Below are 22,489 nucleotides of genomic sequence, written 5' to 3' on the forward strand. Positions count from 1 at the left end.
CAATAAGGCTTGTGTTGAGGGTACTTAGACAACGATATATATAATATATAAATATTTATAAATACTTAAATACATAGAAAACACCCATGACTCAGGAACAAATATCCATGCTCATCACACGAATAAATGCCCTTACCAGGATTTGAACCCGGGACTAGGGCTTCCAATCTCGGTATACCGAGATCTCGAAATACCGAGATCCCGCACGATTTTTCACTCCCGCTTACTGCGGGATTAGACATGCGGGATCCGCGGGATTTGCGGGATTGAAAAGAATAACGGTGACACATGCTTTTGCGAGCGCTGTCGCTCGGACACTGACGAGCGAGACGACGGCGGCGGCGCGGCGCGCGCAACGCACACGGACTACGCATGCGTGAAAACTAACAGCTAAGATGCGTTGCGCGTGGTCGCCCGCCTGGTTAATCGTTCGATTGTTTTTGTTAAGAGAACTTATCTTAATTGATTTCTTATTTAATGTTAGTTTGTTAACTTTTAACCTTTTTTTATCAACAAACGCGGGATCCCTTTATACCGGGATCCCGCACCAGAAAAAAATCTTGGTCCCGCCGATACCGAGATCCCGCAAGGGCATGCGGGATTGGAAGCCCTACCCGGGACCATCGGCTTCGTAGGCAGGGTCACTACCCACTCGGCCAAACTGGTCGTCAATCACTATGTGTACGTATGTTTGTATCACTTAAATACAAACATACGTACACACTATAAGTATAAGACATACATACATACATACACATAAATATAATATTGATGAATATTATTTGAACTCTTGTTTTAGCAAATGCTTACGTAACATTCGCTTGAAAGAAAACTTACTAGGAGCTCGTCTGATGTTAATTTTCCATGTACATAAGATACATTGGAATAACGAAAGCGGGGTAGTTTTCATAATGACACATACCTACTACGAGTAAACTAGAAGGTGTCATCCACGATGACGCTCAAATTTGTCTTATCTAAATGAGTCTGGGAATGCGTCGTTCAGAATGAAACGATTTTTTTTAAATACTACGTCGGTGGCAAACAAGCATACGGACCGCCTGATGGTAAGCAGTCTCCGTAGGCTATGTACGCCTGTAACTCCGCAGGAGTTACATGCGCGTTGCCGACCTTAAACCCGCCCCCCCCCCCTCGTTGAGCTGGCAACCTTACTCACCGGCAGGAACACAACACTATGAGTAGGGCCTAGTGTTATTTGGCTGCGGTTTTCTGTTAAGGTGGAGGTACTTCCCCAGTTGGGCTCTGTTCTAGATCTAGAATGACATCCGCTGGCTGTGCCCTACCACACAAAGCGAGATGACATTCACAATGCCCGTACCTCTCTTTTGGACGTAGTTTATGGACGTACCCGGGTCCAATTCTATAGCAACGATGCCGTGGTATATGATTTTAACTAATAGGATTTCACTTATAACACGATTACGTTTACGCGACGCTTGGTGGCAAGAACTCTACGCGGCTCCTACTCGAAACGTTTTTACGATACGCTTACGCAACGCCTACGCTTACGCGCCGTGTGCTGAGGGCCTAAGCGTAAGAGCAGCGTAAGCGTATCGTAATACGCGTATAGAACGAGAGCGCTACGAGCACGAACTACTTCAAAGAAGCCCGCACACGAAGTGTCGTCGTAGCGTAGTGTATGAGATTTCTGTCGTAGCGTAATACTAGAGTAAAAGCAAAACTTCTGACATTATCAAACAATAAAAAATCTTCATCTGACGAGAAAGTAAGATCCTCGATACATCCGCCAAAGACATGACGCCACCGACGCCATGATTTCAACTAATGAGATGTCACTTATAAAACGATTACGCTTACGCGACGCTTGGTTTCCAGAGCCCCTAGTGTAAATTTAATCGATTTTTGAACGTGACGTACGCGTCTGTGTTAAGTCTCATTTAATAGTACGGGATTTAGATACAGCGCGCCAAGCGGAACGTTTTGGAAAATCAAAATCCTATACTAAATGAGACTTAAAGCAAACGCGTACGTCACGTTACGCCATCAATTTAATTTACACTAGGGGTACAGAACTCTCTGCGTCTCTCACTCGTAACGTTTTTACGATACGCTTACGCGACGCTTACGCTTACGCGACGCTTACGCTTACGCGACGCTTACGCTTACGCGTCGTGTGCTGAGGGCCTAATTCTATAGTTAGTAACCCCTATAAAACGATAATAAATAAACTAATTGTACGCTTTGCAGTTAGTGACCCATATGAAGTGAAAGCTTAGCTTTATTGTACCATTTACGATTGTTTACAAACTTTGAGGTGGGAAGTAAAAGGATTGTTCTACAGCCGAGTTCATAAATATGTAAACATATTTTCACCCTATTACAATGAATTAAGGTGTAGAAATGTATAGATATTTACGAGTATAAACTCGAGTGTACAGTGAGAAAGTTCTATTCAGTTACAACTGGATTTAAGGGTCAAAGGTACGTTAATGAACAACTAGGTTTACTTCATTAGACAAACGTTTGAGACTAAAGAATGACGGCCCGATTCGAAGAATGATTAAGACACCTTTTAGATCTTGGAAAGATCTTTAAAAGATCGATAACTAAACGATATGTCAAACTTGACGTTTATTTCGATTCCGCTGTGATTCCAATAAGCTCTATCTGCGATACCAACACGTCACGTAACTCAAACACCACTAACTTAACTAACTAACGTAACGTAACTTAGATCTAACGTCAAAGTAACATTAGTTGCCCAAATCGAGCTGCTTCTGTCAATTATACGACATACAAACGATATCTAAATGAGAACTCCAAACCAGAACTTATCGCTATCGTATTTCATTCTTCGAATCGGGCCGTGAGTCACGCTAGACCGGCCCGGGCCGGGCCAAGGCTTCCGACACGTCATGTTCTATGACGGCTGATCGGTGATCACGTGGATCTTTCCATAGAAAACGAAGCGCCGGAAGCTCCAGCCCGGCCCCGGCCCGGTCTTGCGTGAGTTATACTTAAAGGTCTCGTTTTAGTAAAACATTAAAGTCTTTCATTTCTCATGCTCAAAAAGTGGGTGGTTGTTGTTCTAAATGAGTGCAGAAAATTATACGTTTCTGCTACAGAGCACTGTATTTTCTGAGTCATTGACATATATATGACCTTAGGGTCGGACCTTACGGTCACTAAGAATGGTGCTAGTTCAGTGGTGTCACTCTCGGATTCGAGACAATCGTGCAGCCTAACGTAACTAGTTGCGACCAATCGCGCGCGTGATGCGAACTCATCTACCAATCGCGTTGCGGCGTTAGACTGCACGATTGGCTCGAATTCGTGTGCGTGACACCGCTGTACTGGCCTCATTCTTATTGTCCGTAAGGCTCGTCCTTAGATATATATGTCCTAAGTACGTTTTTTTACGATAAGCAATTAAAATGTTGCTTTTAAATGGGTTTGTTGCACAATTTCCATTCCGATAATTAACTCTCCCTTCCATAAATAACGATATTTTTACCTAAGTTGTTAATTTAAAGTACCCTCAAGAAATACTATGAAAGTTTATACTTAGCCGTATTTTTTTACTTTCCTCGTATTTGAAATGAAAAGTAGAGTGTTAAACTCGGGTGAAAGGCACCATTTTATCCCTTTGTTAACAATCTTCTATTTTTTTGTCCTAAAATCCTGCGTAAAAATATCAAAAAACGATGTTTCGTACTCGACTGTTTCCTCCTCCAAAACTTAACCAAATGTAATAAAATTTTGAGATCTAAATGGTAATGAAATTTTCTGTATCGAACTGAACGTTTTGCTTGTTAGGCTAATTGGCGTCAGTTTTGAAAACCATGCTTCTCGTTGCGGCCAAATAAATTAGGCCGTTTTTGCCAATATTTGAAGTGCACTAGTGCCTTAAGAAACAAAAATATCAAAAAAAGCAGAACAGTCCAACACAGATAATTATAATAATAATAATCTGTGTTGAAAAAATCATTGCTCTATCTTCAAAAACCACGGAGGAAACAGTCGAGTAGGTACGTTTGTATGGATAAATGACCACTCCTGTTGCCTCTTAAGCGACTCAAATGCCCGTGTTAAAACGAAGACCTTCGCTAACACTTCGGTAAACAATGGTATCCACTTTTTAATATTGTTTGGTAATTTCTGTACATTCCGAGCTCTGTCGGACTTATGGTCGCAATAAACCGTTTTACAGCCAACTTGAGCGTGTACAGATTGTAAACTAAATGAGCTTTTATTGGACTTAATTGAAATCTTCAAAACGTTGTTGACGAATTATAATAACGGGTCCTTTGAGTTTTACATTGCACATGGACTTTAGGGACAAATTGACTTAACAGTAACTTAATAAATATAAGAGCCTCGGTAGAGAGTACCATTTTGTACCATTTGGCGTTGAAACTATCGGGTCCATCGGGTCCCAGCGCGCACAAGTTTTTTTGGAGAAATCGCGAAACGTCTGGTTGACGTAACTGGTGACCGAAGAGCTGGCGGTTTCCTCACACAACGTATCAGTATTGCCATACAATGAGGAAATGTCGCCAGCATCCTTGGTACAAGGCCTCAAGGGCCTATTTTATATATAAGCTAGTTATTGTAATCATCTGTTATGTTTATTATGTATATATATATATATTTTTTAAGTATTCAAAATTACACTTTAATGTTAACGTTAACAAGGTTAACACAGTTAGGCGCTAATGTAGGTACCAGTGTTGCCGGACGTTAATTAGAATTGACCAATAAACCCTGACCCTGATGGTTGACTGGTAGAGAATGCCTTTAGGCATTAAGTTCGCCATTTGTACTTTATTTGTTATATTGTGCAATAAAGTTTAAATAAATAACCATTACAAATTGAACCGCAAACTGTAACCGTCCGTTACGGTTCAATTTGGAATGGTTAATACTCAATTGAAATCAACGTTCGGCAACACTGGTAGGTATCCTAACTACTAGCATCAAACCACCATCACACAAGTATCTTGACTTCTGTACAAAGTAGCCAACAAGATGCATAAACAGTTCAATTTCAACACATGTTAAACATAGATAGTTCACGCTAAGTGGCACTAAGTGCCGGCAGTGTCATAAGTGCCGTGTAAGTGCCATAAGTGCCCGCCACCACTAATGCTGTGAGAGTTCACCTGAGCATGTCCCAATTTGATTTTAGATACTTTGACGATATGATTAAGGGAATAGGTTAAGGTATTAATTTTAGAAAATGCAAATTACTTACCTATACAAAGGTAGATAATTCATTAATAATAATTTAATAATTCAGCCTATATACGTCCCACTGCTGGGCACAGGCCTCCTCTCATGTGCGAGAGGGCTCGGGCTATAGTCCCCACGCTAGCTCAATGCGGATTGGGGACTTCACATACACCTTTGAATTTCTTCGCAGATGTATGCAGGTTTCCTCACGTTGTTTTCCTTCACCGAAAAGCTAGTGGTAAATATCAAATGATATTTCGTACATAAGTTCCGAAAAACTCATTGGTACGAGCCAGGATTTGAACCCGCGACCTCCGGATTGAAAGTCGGACGTCATATCCACTCGGCCACCACCGCTTAGAGAGAGAGATAATTCATTAATTAAAAAAAATAGATGTGTGATTATATTTTTCATAAGTCTTTTTATTTATAGGGTAATTACATACCTAATGTCTGTCAAACAACTTTGACAGTAGAAAAAGGCGCGAATTTCAAATTTTCTATGGGGCGATAACACCTCGTGCCTATTTTTTTTTATTAGTCTACTGACGGCAATGGCTTGACAGAGTATAGTTCCTGAGATTTTTAGCAATGTAACAGACAGACGGATAGAGTCGGACCATAATTCCTTTCTTATGGAAGCTTATTATAGAAAATGTTACTTTTGAGATATAATTAGATTAAAAAATTAAAACTAAGATGTTCCTTCAAGTTGCTACGTTATCAATCATTTATTGTGGTTTAAGATTATGACATGCACTTAAGTCTCTTATGAAGGCTTTAGCAAATACTATCTTTACCTAGTGTGCATCGGGAACAACGACATCTTTGGGATAATTCGAACAAAAAACTAAAAAGTCGTAAATATTTTAGAATGTACACTAAAGTGCACTTTCTCTTTGTTTCAGAGATCTCCAAGGAAACAATATCTCTATTATTTTCCAGAGCGACTTTCAGAACTTAAAGGATTTAAAAACACTGTAAGTTTATTTTAAATTACTTATTTGACATGTAAATGTTAAATGTATATGAATAGCGGGCACACACTGTCATAAACATATCTCGACGACCTGTCTAGCCTAGTGGGTAGTGACCCTGCCTAAGAAGCTGATGGTCCCGAGTTCGAATCCCGGTAAGGGCATTTATTTGTGTTGTTCCTGAGTCATGGGTGTTTTCTATGTATTTAAATATTTATAAATATTTATATATTATATATATCGTTGGCTAAGTACTCACAACACAAGCCTTATTGAGCTTACTGTGTTATTTATTTATTTTAATTCAATACAATACAAAAAATGCTCTTCCTGTTTTTAGTAGGTAGTAAAGATTTCTATACGTATCGAAATTCAATTTCGCTCACAAATATTTACGTATTAAAATACTAAAGATATAAAATCTGTTGGTGGTCTCATTAAATTTTATCGTGACTACTAAAATTGGTTTCATGAATAATCAATTTAGTAATAACTTTCATTTATTTCCCAGGCAATTATCTGAAAACCAAATACACACCATCGAGCGAGATGCATTTTTGGAGCTCACCGCATTGGAGAGACTGTAAGTATATATTTTTAACAAAACCTCCTGCTAAAGTTACGTCATTGGGAAACAATTCCAAATTCGAACGCTCGATTTTATAAATCACCCAATCAGAGCGCGCGGTCACTAATATCCGACTGAGGTGACCTCGCATCGTCGTAATGCAATTATTTTTTCAATTTATTTAAATTGCAGGAAATTGAACAATAATCGTCTGGGCCACTTGCCAGAAGGTCTTTTTATGAGATTGAGGCATCTCCAGAGATTGTGAGTAACCCCAATTGGGGATTCCAATGGTGTGGTCCTGCTATTCCCCTTTTGATAATGCGGACAATATAAGGTTTGCTGTGATTTTAAATAATAACTATGTCTATACTTCAAATGTCTTAAGTAAATAATAGACTAATAAATATGTAGGTTTATATACGCGGTTTATATCACACAAATATTATTCAATTGTAAATAAAAATTAACGCATTTTTGTAACACTCAGTAAATCTTTATATGTATTGAAGTACATTTTGTATCTAGTAATCATTTTAAAAGTAATCAAATGTCTATCATTATTAAGCAAACTAAAAGATTAAATAATTTTCGTCTAATTTGCAAAAAGCCGGCTAAATTGGTCAGGTCAGTGAACATTATATTGTTGTCTTCGGCTTCCACGATAGTTATTCTTAAAATAAAATAATTGAAACGGATTACATCGCGCATTTTAAATTCATTTTCCTACTCCTCTACTGTTATCTGTCATTTATGGATTCATTAACACGAATATAAGAACATACATAAAAGATTTCAAGAAAAGTCTATATTGTCTATTCCTCATAAAAGCTCTTGTGCTTTTATATGCTATAACGTTACTGCGATTAATGGCTACCAACCTAACAAAACCAAAACGAATACGGTTTTAAACTAAGTCCATTGATGCCAACTTACAAAATATTCATTTGGTTGCATAGTAAAAATAATTACTTCATAAGTCAGAAACACGCATGTGACACCCGTAATATAGCAACACCCATAGACTACGAAGACCACTTAGCGTTGCTTGTTAGTCTCCGTAGGCTACGGTGGCCAAAATTGAGAAAAAACTGTCCAAAAAATTAATTTAGCAAGTAGCAAGTACCAGGGCCTCATAAGTTACGAGGAGGTGTCGCCGACCGGCCGGCCGCGGCCCGGGGCGGGCCGGGCGCGTAACAAGGTATGCTCGCGCGTCTTGGCTATATACTTTTGCTGTAATTTGTTTACCTAAATTAAGATTTATTTTTGTTGACTCGTAGGAAAAATATTGTATGCAACGTTGTATAAGTAGGTCAAAAAATTCTCGTGGCGTATTCCTTTACAATATTCGCCTACGCCTTCGGCTCCGGCTCACATTGTAACTCACGCCACTCGCCTTTTTTGACCCTTCTTATACAACTGATGCATAAAATACTATAATACGTGATATAATTCTTTTAGTTTTGTTTCAGTTAAATTCATGTTTTACATTTCGTTATTAAGAAAGGGTCATGAAAGCCATCTGCGTCATAAACATTATTTAAAAACACAGCAAAACTCTGCAGTTATCAAAACTCTCGGTAGATGGTGCTTGTCTCACCCGGCGCTTCGCTCCGCCAGATGGCGCTTACCCCGTCCGCCATTTTGTTTCGTTCGACTAATTCCATCGATACCTTGGCCTGTTTCAATTTCAACAGTTACGTTTTGTGAAGTTTAGTTTTCCAATAATATAAGTTGCAATTGGTTTTGCAAAAAGGAACTACCCTTAAAAAACTGTTTTTAAACATAATTTATTTCAAAACACGTATTCCATGGTTACTTTCATATAAAACTTAAAAATAGTGATTGTTTACATGTGCCTGAACTAGGACTCCCTGTGTTTCAGGCGAAATATATGGCTAACATTGTTCATGTACCTAAATTAATTTTCACTTACAAAGAACATAACATAATTTAGCAATTTAATACATTAATTCAATATAATAATAATAATAATAATAATAAAGCCATTTATTCCCACAAAAACATAAAATTCAAGCAAACAATTACAATATATAGAATCGATTATCATTTATCATCAGAGTTAAAATTCGTTTAAAATCTAAATAACTTAATTAATTAATTTTTGGGGACCCAATTCTGGGTGAAGGCCTCCTCCATGCATGACCACGATTTCCTATTTTGCGCGAGTCTAGTCCAGGTGCCACCGGCGAACTCTTCTATGTCGTCTCTCCAGCGTCGGCGCGGGTGGCCCTGGCGGGCTCGCACTTAATTCAATAAGTACCCTCAATACAAGCCTTATTGAGCTTACTGTGGGACTTAGTCAATTTGTGTAATAATGTCCTATAATATTTATTATTTATTTATTAAATAATTATCCTTTTTATCCTATTGTAAACCCAGACATTGAAGGGCTTTTTGGAGCGTTTCCTTGCACTTTGACAGAAAGTCAATAAATTGTATGCACGAAGAGGGTAAAACTATTGACACACATTAAAAATATACCTAGTTATTCTTCTTGTACCTACACAGTTTGCACAATAAATATTTCTGATTTCCTAAAAAAATAGATTTTTTTGGGTTGGATCCTTTTTCCTAAATTTTAATCAGTTCTAGACTGATTTAATTTATGAAATTTTCTGTATAGGAATGTCACAAATTTGGAACTATATTTTTTGTAAAGTGAATAAACATACAACTTTTTCGATTTTCTTTCTTCAAAAATCGACTTCATAAAACGTAACAAGGAAACACACAAAAACACTCCACCAATAATTTTCTTCTAACCCTAAGGGTGCAAAAACCCAAGAGTACAAAATAGATGGTTTAATAAGCGAGATATCAATGGAAAGTGAAATGTATTACGTAATGACAATGTAAAAATAAAAGCGAACATACATAAAAAAATATTAATAGATTATTATTTATTACAAGTCTTACAAGAATGACTGAAACTATTAATATTTAGAATTTATAAAGACATCATTTTATCTTATTTAAATTAGTGCGTCTATTTACTCCCCAACATACCTTGTCAAGTTGACAGCGCGATGAGCGTGCGCGTTAGAGGGTCTGCCATCTTGTGGCCTGAATCGGAACAATAAACATGTAAATTCATAGTAGGTTCTGCCATCTCGTGGGCTACATTGGAACAATAAACATCACATTTACGCCTCGCGCCAAAAATCTGACGGCTCCTGTGCTGCCTCCTATAGTTCATGCACGCTCCCTATAATGGCATTGTGAACTTTGTTCTGGCAAAGTTGCTGCAGAGTTAGCGCAGATGGACACTAACTCCTTCTGTAAGTGCTACAACAAAATCCTATCGATGCGATCAGTGTACAATTTTGGTCACATTTTCTTGATATCTCTATTGACATCTTGTACTCCGGGTTGCCCTGCATTTAGGTTGCCCCCGTCTGGGTTTGGTCTAACCCGCTAGTCTAGCTGTTTTAGGCACTAATCTATCGCAATCCCGGTTCCCGGGAATTATCCCTGAATCCCTGTTTTCTTAATGAATGAACTCGTAATAAATATAGTATGAATTTTCTCAAATTTTTTCAGCCTAAGACCCTAATATGTTAAACAAAAGCCATTGTTTCTCTTGTGCGTGCGATGGGCTCCCGTTTAGAGCGCGTGGCAAAGAAATAATGTCTTTTAAAAATCTGCTGTATCGTGGTGGTTTTAAGGTTCAAATCTATGTAATAATATGCATATATTTGGTTAAGTTTTGGAGGAGGAAACAATCGAGTACGAAACATCGTTCTGAGATTTTTACGCAAGATTTTTCGCCTTACCTGGCGTTGTCCTTATTGCACTAGTTTTAGGAGTCGCTTCCGGATATATTCACCTAAAATATTGAAATCTCCGCTCCCGTATCCTTTTAAAACCACCACGATACAACCGCTTTTTAAACGACATTCTGGCTTTGCCACGCGCCTAAAATGGGAGGCGCTCGCACAAAAGAAACAATGGCTTTTATTGAACAGATTAGGGTCTTAGGCGTAACAATCATTTGAGAAAATGTATACTATACTTGTGTAAATGCCTAAGTGAAGGCTAGCCACATTATCGTATTGACTAAACACTCAGCCATCCATTTCTTACCCCTCAGCGCATTTCAATAAAAGATATTTTCCCAGAATCCTAAAGAATATTTAAAACAAAAACCCGTCTAATCCCGGTAATCCCGTAGTATTCCCGGGAACGACTCTAGGCAACTGTTGCTTTCTGTGTATTAAAGCTAAGCTAGGTTACTAATAAATGTAAAGGTAAGTTTGTAGATATGTCTGTTTTCAGGGATTTTTTATTGGTGTATTTTCACTGGTGTACTTACACATAAATGTAAATGAAAAAGTCATTCTCCAGATTTGTGTCTGCATGTAAACTCCGTCAAACTGTTTGACGGAGTTGAGTCTGACCGCAGTCATATATGTAATTTGAGAATGACCCAAAAGCAGCTCATATACGGGCCGATTTTATTTGTGTTGTCGATTTGTGCCCGCGTCTAAACTCCGTCAAACCATATTAAATGTATGGAAAGTTTGACGGAGTTGAGTCTGACCGCAGTCATTTAATTTGAGAATGACCCAAAAGCAGTGTCATATACGGGGCGATTTTTGTGCCGTCAGTTTTTTCCGTTGGATTTGAATAAAATTTAGCTGTTTTGAAGAGTCCCTTATTCTTGATGGAGTTAATATCTAAGTAATCCCAATTTGGAACACGAAAATGAAACGTTGAGTTGCGAAAATACCAAAAGATTTTGTAACTCAGTGTCAGTGAAAGATTTTTAATCTTTTGACCGATAAAGACGTCATATACAGCCCAATCCTTCAGGCGTACCGACAAGGTTCACGATTACGCGCCGCGTACGATAGGCGTGGCGGTCAAAAGGTTAAAGACAAGGCACCAGTAGTCAGCCTTTTCACGAAATTTCTATGTTCAAGATCGTTTTATTTGCCCACTAATTGACCAATAAGAATCATTAATGTTTATTCTCCATTATGCTCGGAAATGTTCATCTTATTGTAGCAAAAATAGTACGGGAAGTTCTTCGTTATGGTCAAAGTCAAATTAAAAAAATTCAAACCATTATTGTCGTATTTTAGCGGACGGAAAAGTATATCCTAAAGTCTCGTTTCATTATTTTTTACTAAAAATACCTAATTTGAAGTTTTGCCGTTATTTAAATCTTATAGGATTTTTTATTATATCGCTTAGGTATTCCTAAAATTTTTTCACTGAAAAATTGAATATTTTTAATAAAAAAATTGAATTTAATGATTTTCGGTACGTAAATAATCAATAAAATTACTATGAATTCACTGCTCCTTTTCTTTAATGAGCGAGAGCCGGAAACGACAATAAGAAGTGAGTTTACGTGCGCGAGCGCATAGGGATGGGATTAATCCATAAATACAGATAAGGCTACGGCCGATTGGGATAGGGATAAGGAACAGGAACAAAGGGATACTCGAAAGATAAGGACTAATCATATCTACCAAAAGTACCTATGCTATACTCTGTATCTTTAGTTATTTAAATAAAAGTAAACAAACAATTTGTACATTTTCGGGTAGTTATAACATTCATTGGTTAACCAACCAAATACAAAACCGCCTGGATCTGTCACTGAACGACCTGACTTTGACCAACATTATTTGATCATGTAATGTTTTCATCTACCCTCAACTGGCTTAAGGAGCCATTTGAGGGTAGATTTTGTTTACTTTTACTTGAATACCTAAAGATACAGAGTATAGGTAGGGTTGCCATAAGTATTCGGAACTGATACAGCGGTATACAGGACAAAAACGGGACGGGAAAAAATACGGGACGCGATACTTAAATACGGGGACAGTCTCATATATACCCTATACTCTGTATCTTTAGGTATTCAAGTAAAAGTAAACAAAAACTACCCTCAAATGGCTCCTTAAGCCAGTTGAGGGTAGATAAAAACATTACATGATCAAATAATATAGGTCAAAGTCAGGTCGTTCAGTAACAGATCCAGGCGGTTTTGTATTTGGTTGGTTAACCAATAAATATTATAACTACCCGAAAATATACAAATTATTTGATTACTTTTATTTAAATACCTAAGGATACAGAGTATAGCTATAGGCCCGAAAATGTGTAACCCTTTTGTCTAATTATTTAATATAATTATAAATAAATAAATATTAGGGGACATCTGACAAAGATCAACATAACCCCAAACTAAACAAAGCTCTTGTCCTATGGGTACTAGGCGACGACATATACATAGAAAACACCCATGACCCAAGAACAAATATCTTCGTTCATTACACAAGTAAATGCCCTTAACGCGATTCGAACCCGGGACCAACGGCTTCATAGACAGGGTCACTACCAATTATATGAATTAAATAAATAATACAAACAAAAATCCGCAAAAAAATGATTTCCTCTTCAATTTAAAATTTCATACGTTTTATACTAAACTCGCATGGTTCAATTTAGTACCAACATTTCTCGCTAGATGTCCCTGACTGTAGATAAGATGGCGCTATCCTTTGTTCGTCGTAGAATCGTGGGGTCGGCGCGGCGAGCTGCTTATAATTGTAATAATATACATATCGTGTTACTTTTGCAAGTCGACTATCCTGTACAAAGGATTCGTAAGACAAAATACTTGTTTAATATAGGTACAATAGAATAATTTATTTGCAAGAATAATACAAATCAAATCCAAATAAATATTTATCATATAAATCAAGTGAATTCCAGCAGCTATCATGAGGAAACAACTCAAAATTTGTATCTAATTACTTTTGCACTCTTGTGGATAAAACGCAATTTTTTTATCAGGTTTTGGAGAATAAAGTGAGCCTTTATGAGCTAGTGTGGTGAAATAGTTGATTGTTTTACAAGGGGGCGATGTAGTTGTTTAACCGCTCGTATAAAAATTTACACCCGAGCAAGTGAAAGATTTCAAAATTGAACCACGAGCGTAGCGAGTGGTTCGAGAACTGGAATCCCGTGCGTTGTGATGGTTTCAAGGCACGAGGGTTAAACAAACATTGCCTTTGAGTGAAACGCAAAATTAATCACCACACCAATGCTAGGAAACTACTAACTATGAAATACCAAAATTCAAATTAAAACAAATCTAAATGAACGCAATAAAAAAATATCATTCTAAATCATCATTATAAAGTAAATTTTACTAGCTAACATAAGGGTACAACTCAAAATTAATATCTGATTACTTTGCCCCACATGTGGATAAAATACAACTTTCTCATTAGTTTTAGATCAATCACGAGGGCCGTAACCAGTTGGTGGTGAAAATAAATATTTTCTTTTTAGGGTTCCTTAGCCAAATGGCATAAAACGGAACCCTTATAGTTTCGCCATGTCCGTCTGTCTGTCTGTCTGTCTGACTGTCTGTCTGTCTGTCTGTCTGTCTGTCTGTCCGAGGCTTTGCTCCGTGGTAGTTAGTGCTAGAAAGCTGAAATTTGGCATGGATATATAAATCAATAAAGCCGACAAAGTCGTACAATAAAATCGAAAAAAATAATTTTTTTTAGGGTACCTCCCCTACACGTAAAGTGGGGGTGAAATTTTTTTTTCGCTTCAACCCTAGAGTGTGGGGTATCGTTGGAAAGGTCTTTCAAAACTAATAGGGGTTTTCAAGAAACATTTTTTGATAAAGTGAATATGTTCGGAGATGATCGCTCCGAAAGAAAAAAAAAATGTGTCCCCCCCCCTCTAACTTTTGAACCATAGGTCCAAAAAATATGAAAAAAATCGTGGAAGTAGAGCTTAAGAAAGACATTAAATGAAAACTATAGTGGACATGATCAGTTTAGCTGTTTTTGAGTTATCGCAAAAAGTTTTCCCTTCATAGTAAAAAGACTTATTTTAATTAGGTACTGATTACGCAAATTTGCCTATTTGTTTAACTCAGGTGAAAGGTACCGTTTCATCCCTTGGTTAACAATTTACTATACTTTAAGCTCCAGTTTAGCTTATTGTGACGGAAGAGTAACTACGGAACCCTACACTGAGCGTGGCCCGACATGCTCTTGGCCGGTTTTTTTTTATCACTTTTCCAACTCGTTTCCCAGCATCAGCTGCTTACCATCCGGCAGGCCGTATGCTTGTTTGCCACCGACGTAGTATTAAAAAAAAAGCATCGATAGTCTATTTCCCATCTCTACGGCCCTTAGCCGAATCTTCGACCTACTGACAGCTTGATGCATTGATATATGTCCATGTGAACACACGCAGGATATGTCAAATGATCTATGGAATGATCTATAATGGGCTGGTCGAGAGTAACCTACTTTTCGGTCAGTGGAAGGTTTGGTAATGAAATAAAAGAATAAGTAGAATTTACATAAACTTTATTACACAAAATATTCGTTGCTGCGGGCCGTATCGGCCCGATTCGAAGAATTATTAAGACACGTTTAAGATATTGGAAAGATCTTAAAAATATCGATAACTAAACGACATGTCAAAATTGACGTTTATTTCGATTCCGCTGTGATCCCAATAAGATCTATATACGATATTTGTAACATAAAAGTGGCATTGGTTGCCCGAATCGAGCTACTTCTTTCAGTTATACGACATACAAACGATATCCTAATGAAAACTTATCTAAACCAGAACTTATCGTTATCTTATCTCATTCTTCGAATCGGGCCATAGTAGATTTTTAACCAAGGAATGAAAGGCACTCATTTCTGCCTAGGTAGTTTTACGCTCGAACGCAGTAAGGGCACCAATAGTCCGAGGCTAAAATGTTGCCTTTTAGCCGAATTAAACACTACTTTTCATTTCGAATAGGTAAAAAGAAAGTAAAACACATCTGTTTTTTTAAAACAGGGCTAAATATAATTTTTTGAATTTTTTTTAGGGTACTTTCCAACCATTAACCATGGGTATTAACTATTTAGGTAAAATATATGGAATGGGAGTTAAATATCAAAATGGAAATTGTAAAACAATTACAATAATATATTTAAAACCAAACTTCAATTTCTTATTGTAATAATAATAACATAATCGCACTTGGAAAGTAAAATGCTCTAGTGCAGAAACGTATCACTTTCTGCTCATTTTTAAAACAACATTGACCCTCTTTCAGAGCATAAGAAATTAAAAAAATTATGTTCAAATGGCGCACTTTACAAAAAAATAGACCTGACCACAAAAATTACGCAACAAATTCATTTCAAAAATACACCCATATATGTATTTTGACGACCGGTTTGGCCTAGTGGTTAGTGACCCTGCCTACGAAGCTGATGGTCCCGGGTTCAAATCCTGGTAAGGGCATTTATTCGTGTGATGAGCATGGATATTTGTTCCTGACTCATGGATGTTTTCTATGTATTTATAAATATTTATATATTATATATATCGTTGTCTAAGTAACCTCAACACAAGCCTTAATGAGCTTACTGTGGGACTTAGTCAATTTGTGTAATAATGTCCTATAATATTTATTTATTTATTTATGTATATCGTGCAATGATAGGATACCTATTGCGATATTCTTTAACATGGCCGCTTCCTTCTCAAGATTGCGGCTTCCGTCTTACGTGCGGCGCGTGCGACTGCATTAATGCACGAGTCTCGTTATTCAACGAGGTTTTCTTTAAAAATGTGAAATATTTACTAGTTTCGGTGAAAGCTTTATCGTCTCTCCTAGACGTAAAGTTTTGTAATTATTTATTTAAGGTGACATTTAGGATGTTAGCAGCTGCAACTGTTGCGGCGTTGTTGTTGCCTCATTTCAAATGTAACCTTACGGAGGAAGAATAGCTTTGCGATCCTAGCGAAGCAACGGTATCTTTTCTATGAAATTCCGTTTCTACAGAAAACATTTTCCACTCACTAAATCTGAACAAAACACTTTGATTTTGATGTCGATCGGGTCAGCATAATATGTTATAGATTTATAGGTTTCGCTTTAACAATAAAATAAAGGTTGGATTGCAAATTTTGTAAAAAAAAGAGACCTATTAACGGCACCAATCATGGAACATTTAAGAAAAAATTTGGAGTGTTTTTGATATTTCACCGACACCTGTAAAATTTCTACCGCTTTACGCTTTAAAACTTGAATGTCCAATTCGTCCTTTATGTTTTCTATGTATTTAATGAAAGCTACTGCAATTGGTTTCAATATTATTAACCAATTAAAACTATGGTTTTTTGCTCCAGTCATGGAATGTATGGTGCCATTCATTTTCGAAGTAACAAATATCAATGAAAAATTAAACTTAAGCAGCTCTTTGGCTCTTGTTTATGGTACAATGTTGCCAGCGATTAAAAACTGATGGTAAATACTTGTTTTACAGGATTTGTCTATACCATTTCATTACTGATGCCTGTTGCATTATAGGAGTGTTTGCTATATCAACCTAGTTTTTCATTGTTATTGACACAATAGAAAAAAAAACATGGAGAATGGAAAATATTTAGAAGTGGAAAAATGTTTTCTCTGTTTGTATGGGCTACCACGTGGTATACTTTCTTCTTAAATAATTACAAAACTGTCCGTCTAGAAATGAGCGTTACTTTTAAAGTGACATGCAGAACGCAACATATTTCGAATTTCGAACATTTATTTTCAGATTCATATTCCATATTAATATATTCATTAAATTAAAATTTTATATGTCATTGGTGTAATAATAATAAGTATGTCAGTTAAATAACAATTCATTAAAATAATTACCATCAAAAAAAGAGTAAAATAAAAACAATGAATAACACGTAATAAATAATCAACACAATTTACATAGTCAAAATTACCCTTATAGTTTTGCCATCTCCGTCCGTCTGTCTGTCTGTCTGTCTGTCCGAGGCTTTGCTCCGTGGTCGTTAGTGCTAGAAAGCTGAAATTTGGCATGGATATATATAAATCAATAAAGCCGACAAACTCGTACTATAAAATATTTTTTTCTTTAGGGTACCTCCCCTACACGTAAAGTGGGGGTCATTTTTTTTTTTCAACCCTGCAATGTGGGATATCGTTGGAAAGGTCTTTCAACTAATAGGGGTCGTCTTCAACATTTTTTTTTGATAAAGTGAATATATTCGGAGATAATCGCTCCGAAAGAAAAAAAATGTATTCCCCCCCCGCTAATTTTTGAACCATAGGTCAAAAAAATATGAAAAAATTCGTGGAAGTAGAACTTAAGAATGACTTTAAATGAAAACTATAGTGGATATGATCAGTTTAGCTGTTTTTCAGTTATCTCAAAAAGTTTCCCCTTCATAGTAAAAAGACGTACATCCACAGTTCATCCCTTGGTTAACAATCTACTATACTTTAAGCTCCAGTTTAGCTTATTGTGACGGAAGAATAACTACGGAACCCTATTCTGAGCATGGCCCGACATTCTCTTGGCCGGTTTATTTTAGTAGTAATCAATAATAATCATTGACATGACAATATTATTAACGTCAGACCAAGCTAAGTTGGCAGAGATTTTGATAACCCAGCCTGTGCAAGTGTTAAGTAAACGTCGTAGCAAGTAGTCGCAGCAAGTAACCTATCAGCCGAGTCATATCTACTTATGAAGTTGATTTCGATCTCACTGGCAGTCATTTAATCGACATATAAAAGAAAAAAAAAACAATAATAGGTTCGTACTTAATTCCTTTATAATCAATATTTAAACATCCCACAACACTTCGCATTTTTCTATAACGGCACACAACTAAGCACAAATAAATTTTTTAAAGAAACAAACCCAGTTTAATAAATAATATTTTTGTAACAAGTAGAGTTTACCACTTTCTGAGTTATATCTATTATATTAATAATTGTGGATCTAGTGTTTCCTGGGTGAAAATAGATCAAAAATGGTGCAAGAAATATAAATATAAAATATTTTACAAAAGCAACGTTTTTACGTATATATTTTCGCAGAAAAAAAAAAACAATACAAGAGATTTTCTTTGCCGCCTTTTTATTTTTTTTATTAAAAAATAGAAGTGTATTTTTCTGCCGAAAATACGCCAACTTATTTGAGACAGCTAAATAGTCGCGGTACCAACATTATAATACCTAATCCTAATAACTACTGATCATCTGTTTGGCTGTTTAATGGACCTATGCCATGCCTTCATTTGATATGGCCATTTCAACTTTCTAAAAAGTTTGGAACTCGACAATATATGCAACATATTAGTTATGGAAGGTAGAGGCAAGGAACGGAATCTCCATGTACCAAAAAGTGTCCGTCAAAAAACCTTAAATAGGTGGCGCTACAATAGTTAGAATACTTGAAAAAAGAATTCAAATCATAGACAGCGCACTTCACTCCGTCAATAACGCCTAAGTTCTTAGCTACTCTAGCGCTACTCTAGAGAGATTTGGAACTATTATTTATAGCTGACAGCTGGACACTTTTGCAACAGTTCTGGCTATGGAGATTGCATTCCTTACCTCCACCTTCCATAATAGAAGTCTTGAAATCGAGACTGCAATGTTCTTAACTTTTTAATTGACCATAAACTACGCACTTCGCGACCTATTTTTTAACCGCCAAAGTCAATTTTGCAGTTTATTTTTAGTAAATATATTACAAATAACACTGTTATTATTTGATCGTTTTCCAACTACTAGGAAATAACTTCCTATGGTCGTAGAACGCGTGCTCGAGAAGTCATATTTTGTGCTTTGTCTTGAACATAGCTGAAGGCCTACCGTGTTGGCTCTCTGTCGCACTTATAAATTCGTACGTAAGTGTGACAGGGAGGCAACACGTCGAACGTGGTTCGCGGTAGGCCTTCTGCTTTTTGGGCCGCAGTAATGTCAGCCATGACCATGACACAAGATACACAAGAGATAAAACAATAGTGAATACATCAAAACATATCCATTAATTCTAGGGACTATTTTAGATTTAAGCTAGTTATAGTAATCCTCTTATATATACATTATGTATATTGTTATTGTAAATACAATGTTATGACGACCGGTATGTGTTGACGACGGGTCTGGCCTAGTGGGTAAGGGCCCTGCCTGTGAAGCCGATGGTCCTGGTTTCGAGTCCCGGTAAGGGCTTTTATTTGCGTGATGAGCACAGATATTTTCTATGTTTTTGATATTTGTTGCTATGTTTTCTATGTATTTAAGTATTTGTATATTATTTATATAGTTGTCTGAGTACGAACACAAGCCTTCTTGGCTTACCGTGGGATTTAGTTAATTTGTGTAAGAATGTCCCTATAATTTTTTTTTTAAATCATGAATTTAAGTGCACAAAATCAGTTCATATACATTATTCGCAATAAAATGGGCTTAAAATCTACTTACCAACTTTTCTTACCTAATAAAATATAAAATTTCTTCGCCCAATTTTCACTTATTCGGCATAATTAAATTTCTGCAAATGCACCAACGTGGAGGCATTTGTATAAATTCCAAATTGTCTCATACAAATGCAAATTTGCTATCGGGCCGTCCCTATCTCTTTTTGACAGCCCTGGGGACCGGGCATACTGTAGTGGGGAATAGGGTTGTCACGTCTATATTATATGTTTTTTCATTTTATTATTTGTGAAATTGCTTGGAGATTTTATTTTCTAGCGCTTTGAAAGTAATTTAAATATTACTTTACCGTCCTTTGCGTTGCTGTGTCGGATAAAATATAGAACATGTTATAGAACATACTGAAAACAATAGACAACACATCAATACGTACCGTCGCCATCAGATATATCGGAGCGCCCAAGGTGCTCACAAATATCTGGACACGCCTTTATTATCAAGGCGCTAGAGTGCATGCTCAGATATTTTTCACTTTTGCGCTTCGATATACCTGATGGCGACTGTACAGATAGCATAATAATTCAGCCTATGAACGTCCCACTGCTGGGCACAGGCCTCCTTGCATGCACAAGGGGGCTTGGGCTATGGTCCCCACGCTGGCCCAATGCGCGTTGGGGTCTTCACAAACACGTTTGAATTCCCTCGCAGATGTATGCAGATTTCCTCACGATGGTTTCCTTCATGGGAAAGCTAGTGGTGAATATCAAATGATATTCCGTAGGTAAATAAGTTCCGAAAACTCATTGGATTGCCAGGATTTGAAAGTTAATGGACCTCATATCCACTTGGCCATCGCCGCTTATAGAAAAGACAGAGAGCATATTAAAAAGTATACAAAACGAAATCTATATCCGAAATGCTCTCTCAGCTTTCTCGTTTTGGCAACCCTGCATGCCTTCACCAATATGCCCTAAATTATATAAGAAGGCTCCCGTCCCTAGTGTTACTGGCACTTCCTTTTCGTTACCGACTTTGGAATGGGAAGTTCATTGTTTGAAGTTGAAGGTCACGTTTTGAACGAACGTCGGGAACATACATTACCAAATTTACCAACTAGCGGTTCTAATATCTATTGGCTACGTGCAAAGTGCATGGTGGGGGTAATGTAACCAATTGCACCTATTTTACGTGGTGGGTTGTCGGCACTACTCTTGCCAATCCAAGTCTACCAAGAAGCCTAGCAAACGATGTTGCCGACGACTTCTGGGAAAGACCCCGTATTTTCCTTAGCGATAATTTGTGTCAACCCTACATACTACTAAATTATAAAAGGCTCCCGTCCCCAGCGTTACTGGCACTTCCTATTCGTTACCGAAGCATTGTTTGGTCACGTTTTGAGCCTCGGAAACATACGCTGTGAGGGCAATGAATACATTTATATTATATTTCAAACAGGTTGTAAAGAGAAGTTCCTTTAGTTTTTAGGGTCCGTAGCCAAAATGGCAAAAACGGGATTATAGTTTCATCATGTCCGTCCGCCTATTTATCTCAAAACTATAAGGTATGTTTGATTTTTTAATTATTTTAAAAATTAGGAGCGAAAACCGTCTTCATGCATTAAATGCTCCTAACTCATATAATAATTAAAAAATCGAAAAAAAAACATGGCGTTGTCTCACTCGCACACCGGAACGGCATAATGCAGTAAAAAGTGACTTAGCTACTAGAGTTAGACTATGGGCTATCAAAATCGCTGCCAACTTAGCTTGGTCTAACTCTTTGGTAGCTCTAGTTACCAGCAATAAGTGGCTACTCGTGGATCAGTAAGTTTAGTAAACATTTGGAATAGCACCGCAGTAAAAACCTTCAAGGAGGCAAAGGCTAGGCTTTACTATGCAAGTCTATAGGGGGTAAGGGGTCGTCCAGAAATCACGTGATCATATTTGGCATGTTTTTAAAAAAGGTCCTTGTACAGATCCCCAAGCTTGGACATCATATAAAAATACACATTGGACGCTAATAAACAAATAGCTGTGAAACCGTGAGGCTACTTGATACGATTTTTTTTAATATGAATGATATAAAGTTGGTGTGATGAATGTTTTTTATTGGGTAAAAACGCATCTAAAATAGAGCGGACTATTTGTTCTGATTTAATTTTTGAGTAATATTGTTTTTTTTAGCTTTCCCGCTTTGAAAAATAAATTCACGTAATATCTTCTCTGATCCCCCCTCCCCCATCGTGATCATTCGTGATATTTTTCTTACCCCCAACCCCCTCCCAAACGATCACATGATTTCTGGACGACCCCTAACATTGAATACACATTAAGGGATAAACTGGGGTATTTTACAACTAATCTGATCTATCATGTGTGGAATTCAATAAGCCTTTATTTAACAATCTTATTAAAACAAGTTTGACAAAATAGAATAAAATATCTTATTTCCTAATTTCGC

General features: G+C 37.0%; 1 protein-coding gene across 2 annotated transcripts in view; it reads left to right on the plus strand.

Annotated features, from left to right (window-relative positions):
- Nucleotides 1-22,489, plus strand: part of LOC133531768 (protein slit) — a 126,195-nt gene that overhangs the window by 49,118 nt on the left and 54,588 nt on the right. The window contains exons 2-3 of one of the 2 annotated variants that reach the window (XM_061870155.1): nt 6,123-6,194; nt 6,703-6,774. In XM_061870155.1, coding sequence (XP_061726139.1) covers nt 6,123-6,194; nt 6,703-6,774 — 144 coding nt within the window. The other variant, XM_061870156.1, reaches the window with a different exon arrangement.

This window comes from Cydia pomonella, chromosome 25 (genome assembly GCF_033807575.1).
Source record: "Cydia pomonella isolate Wapato2018A chromosome 25, ilCydPomo1, whole genome shotgun sequence".
Lineage (NCBI taxonomy): Eukaryota > Metazoa > Arthropoda > Insecta > Lepidoptera > Tortricidae > Cydia > Cydia pomonella.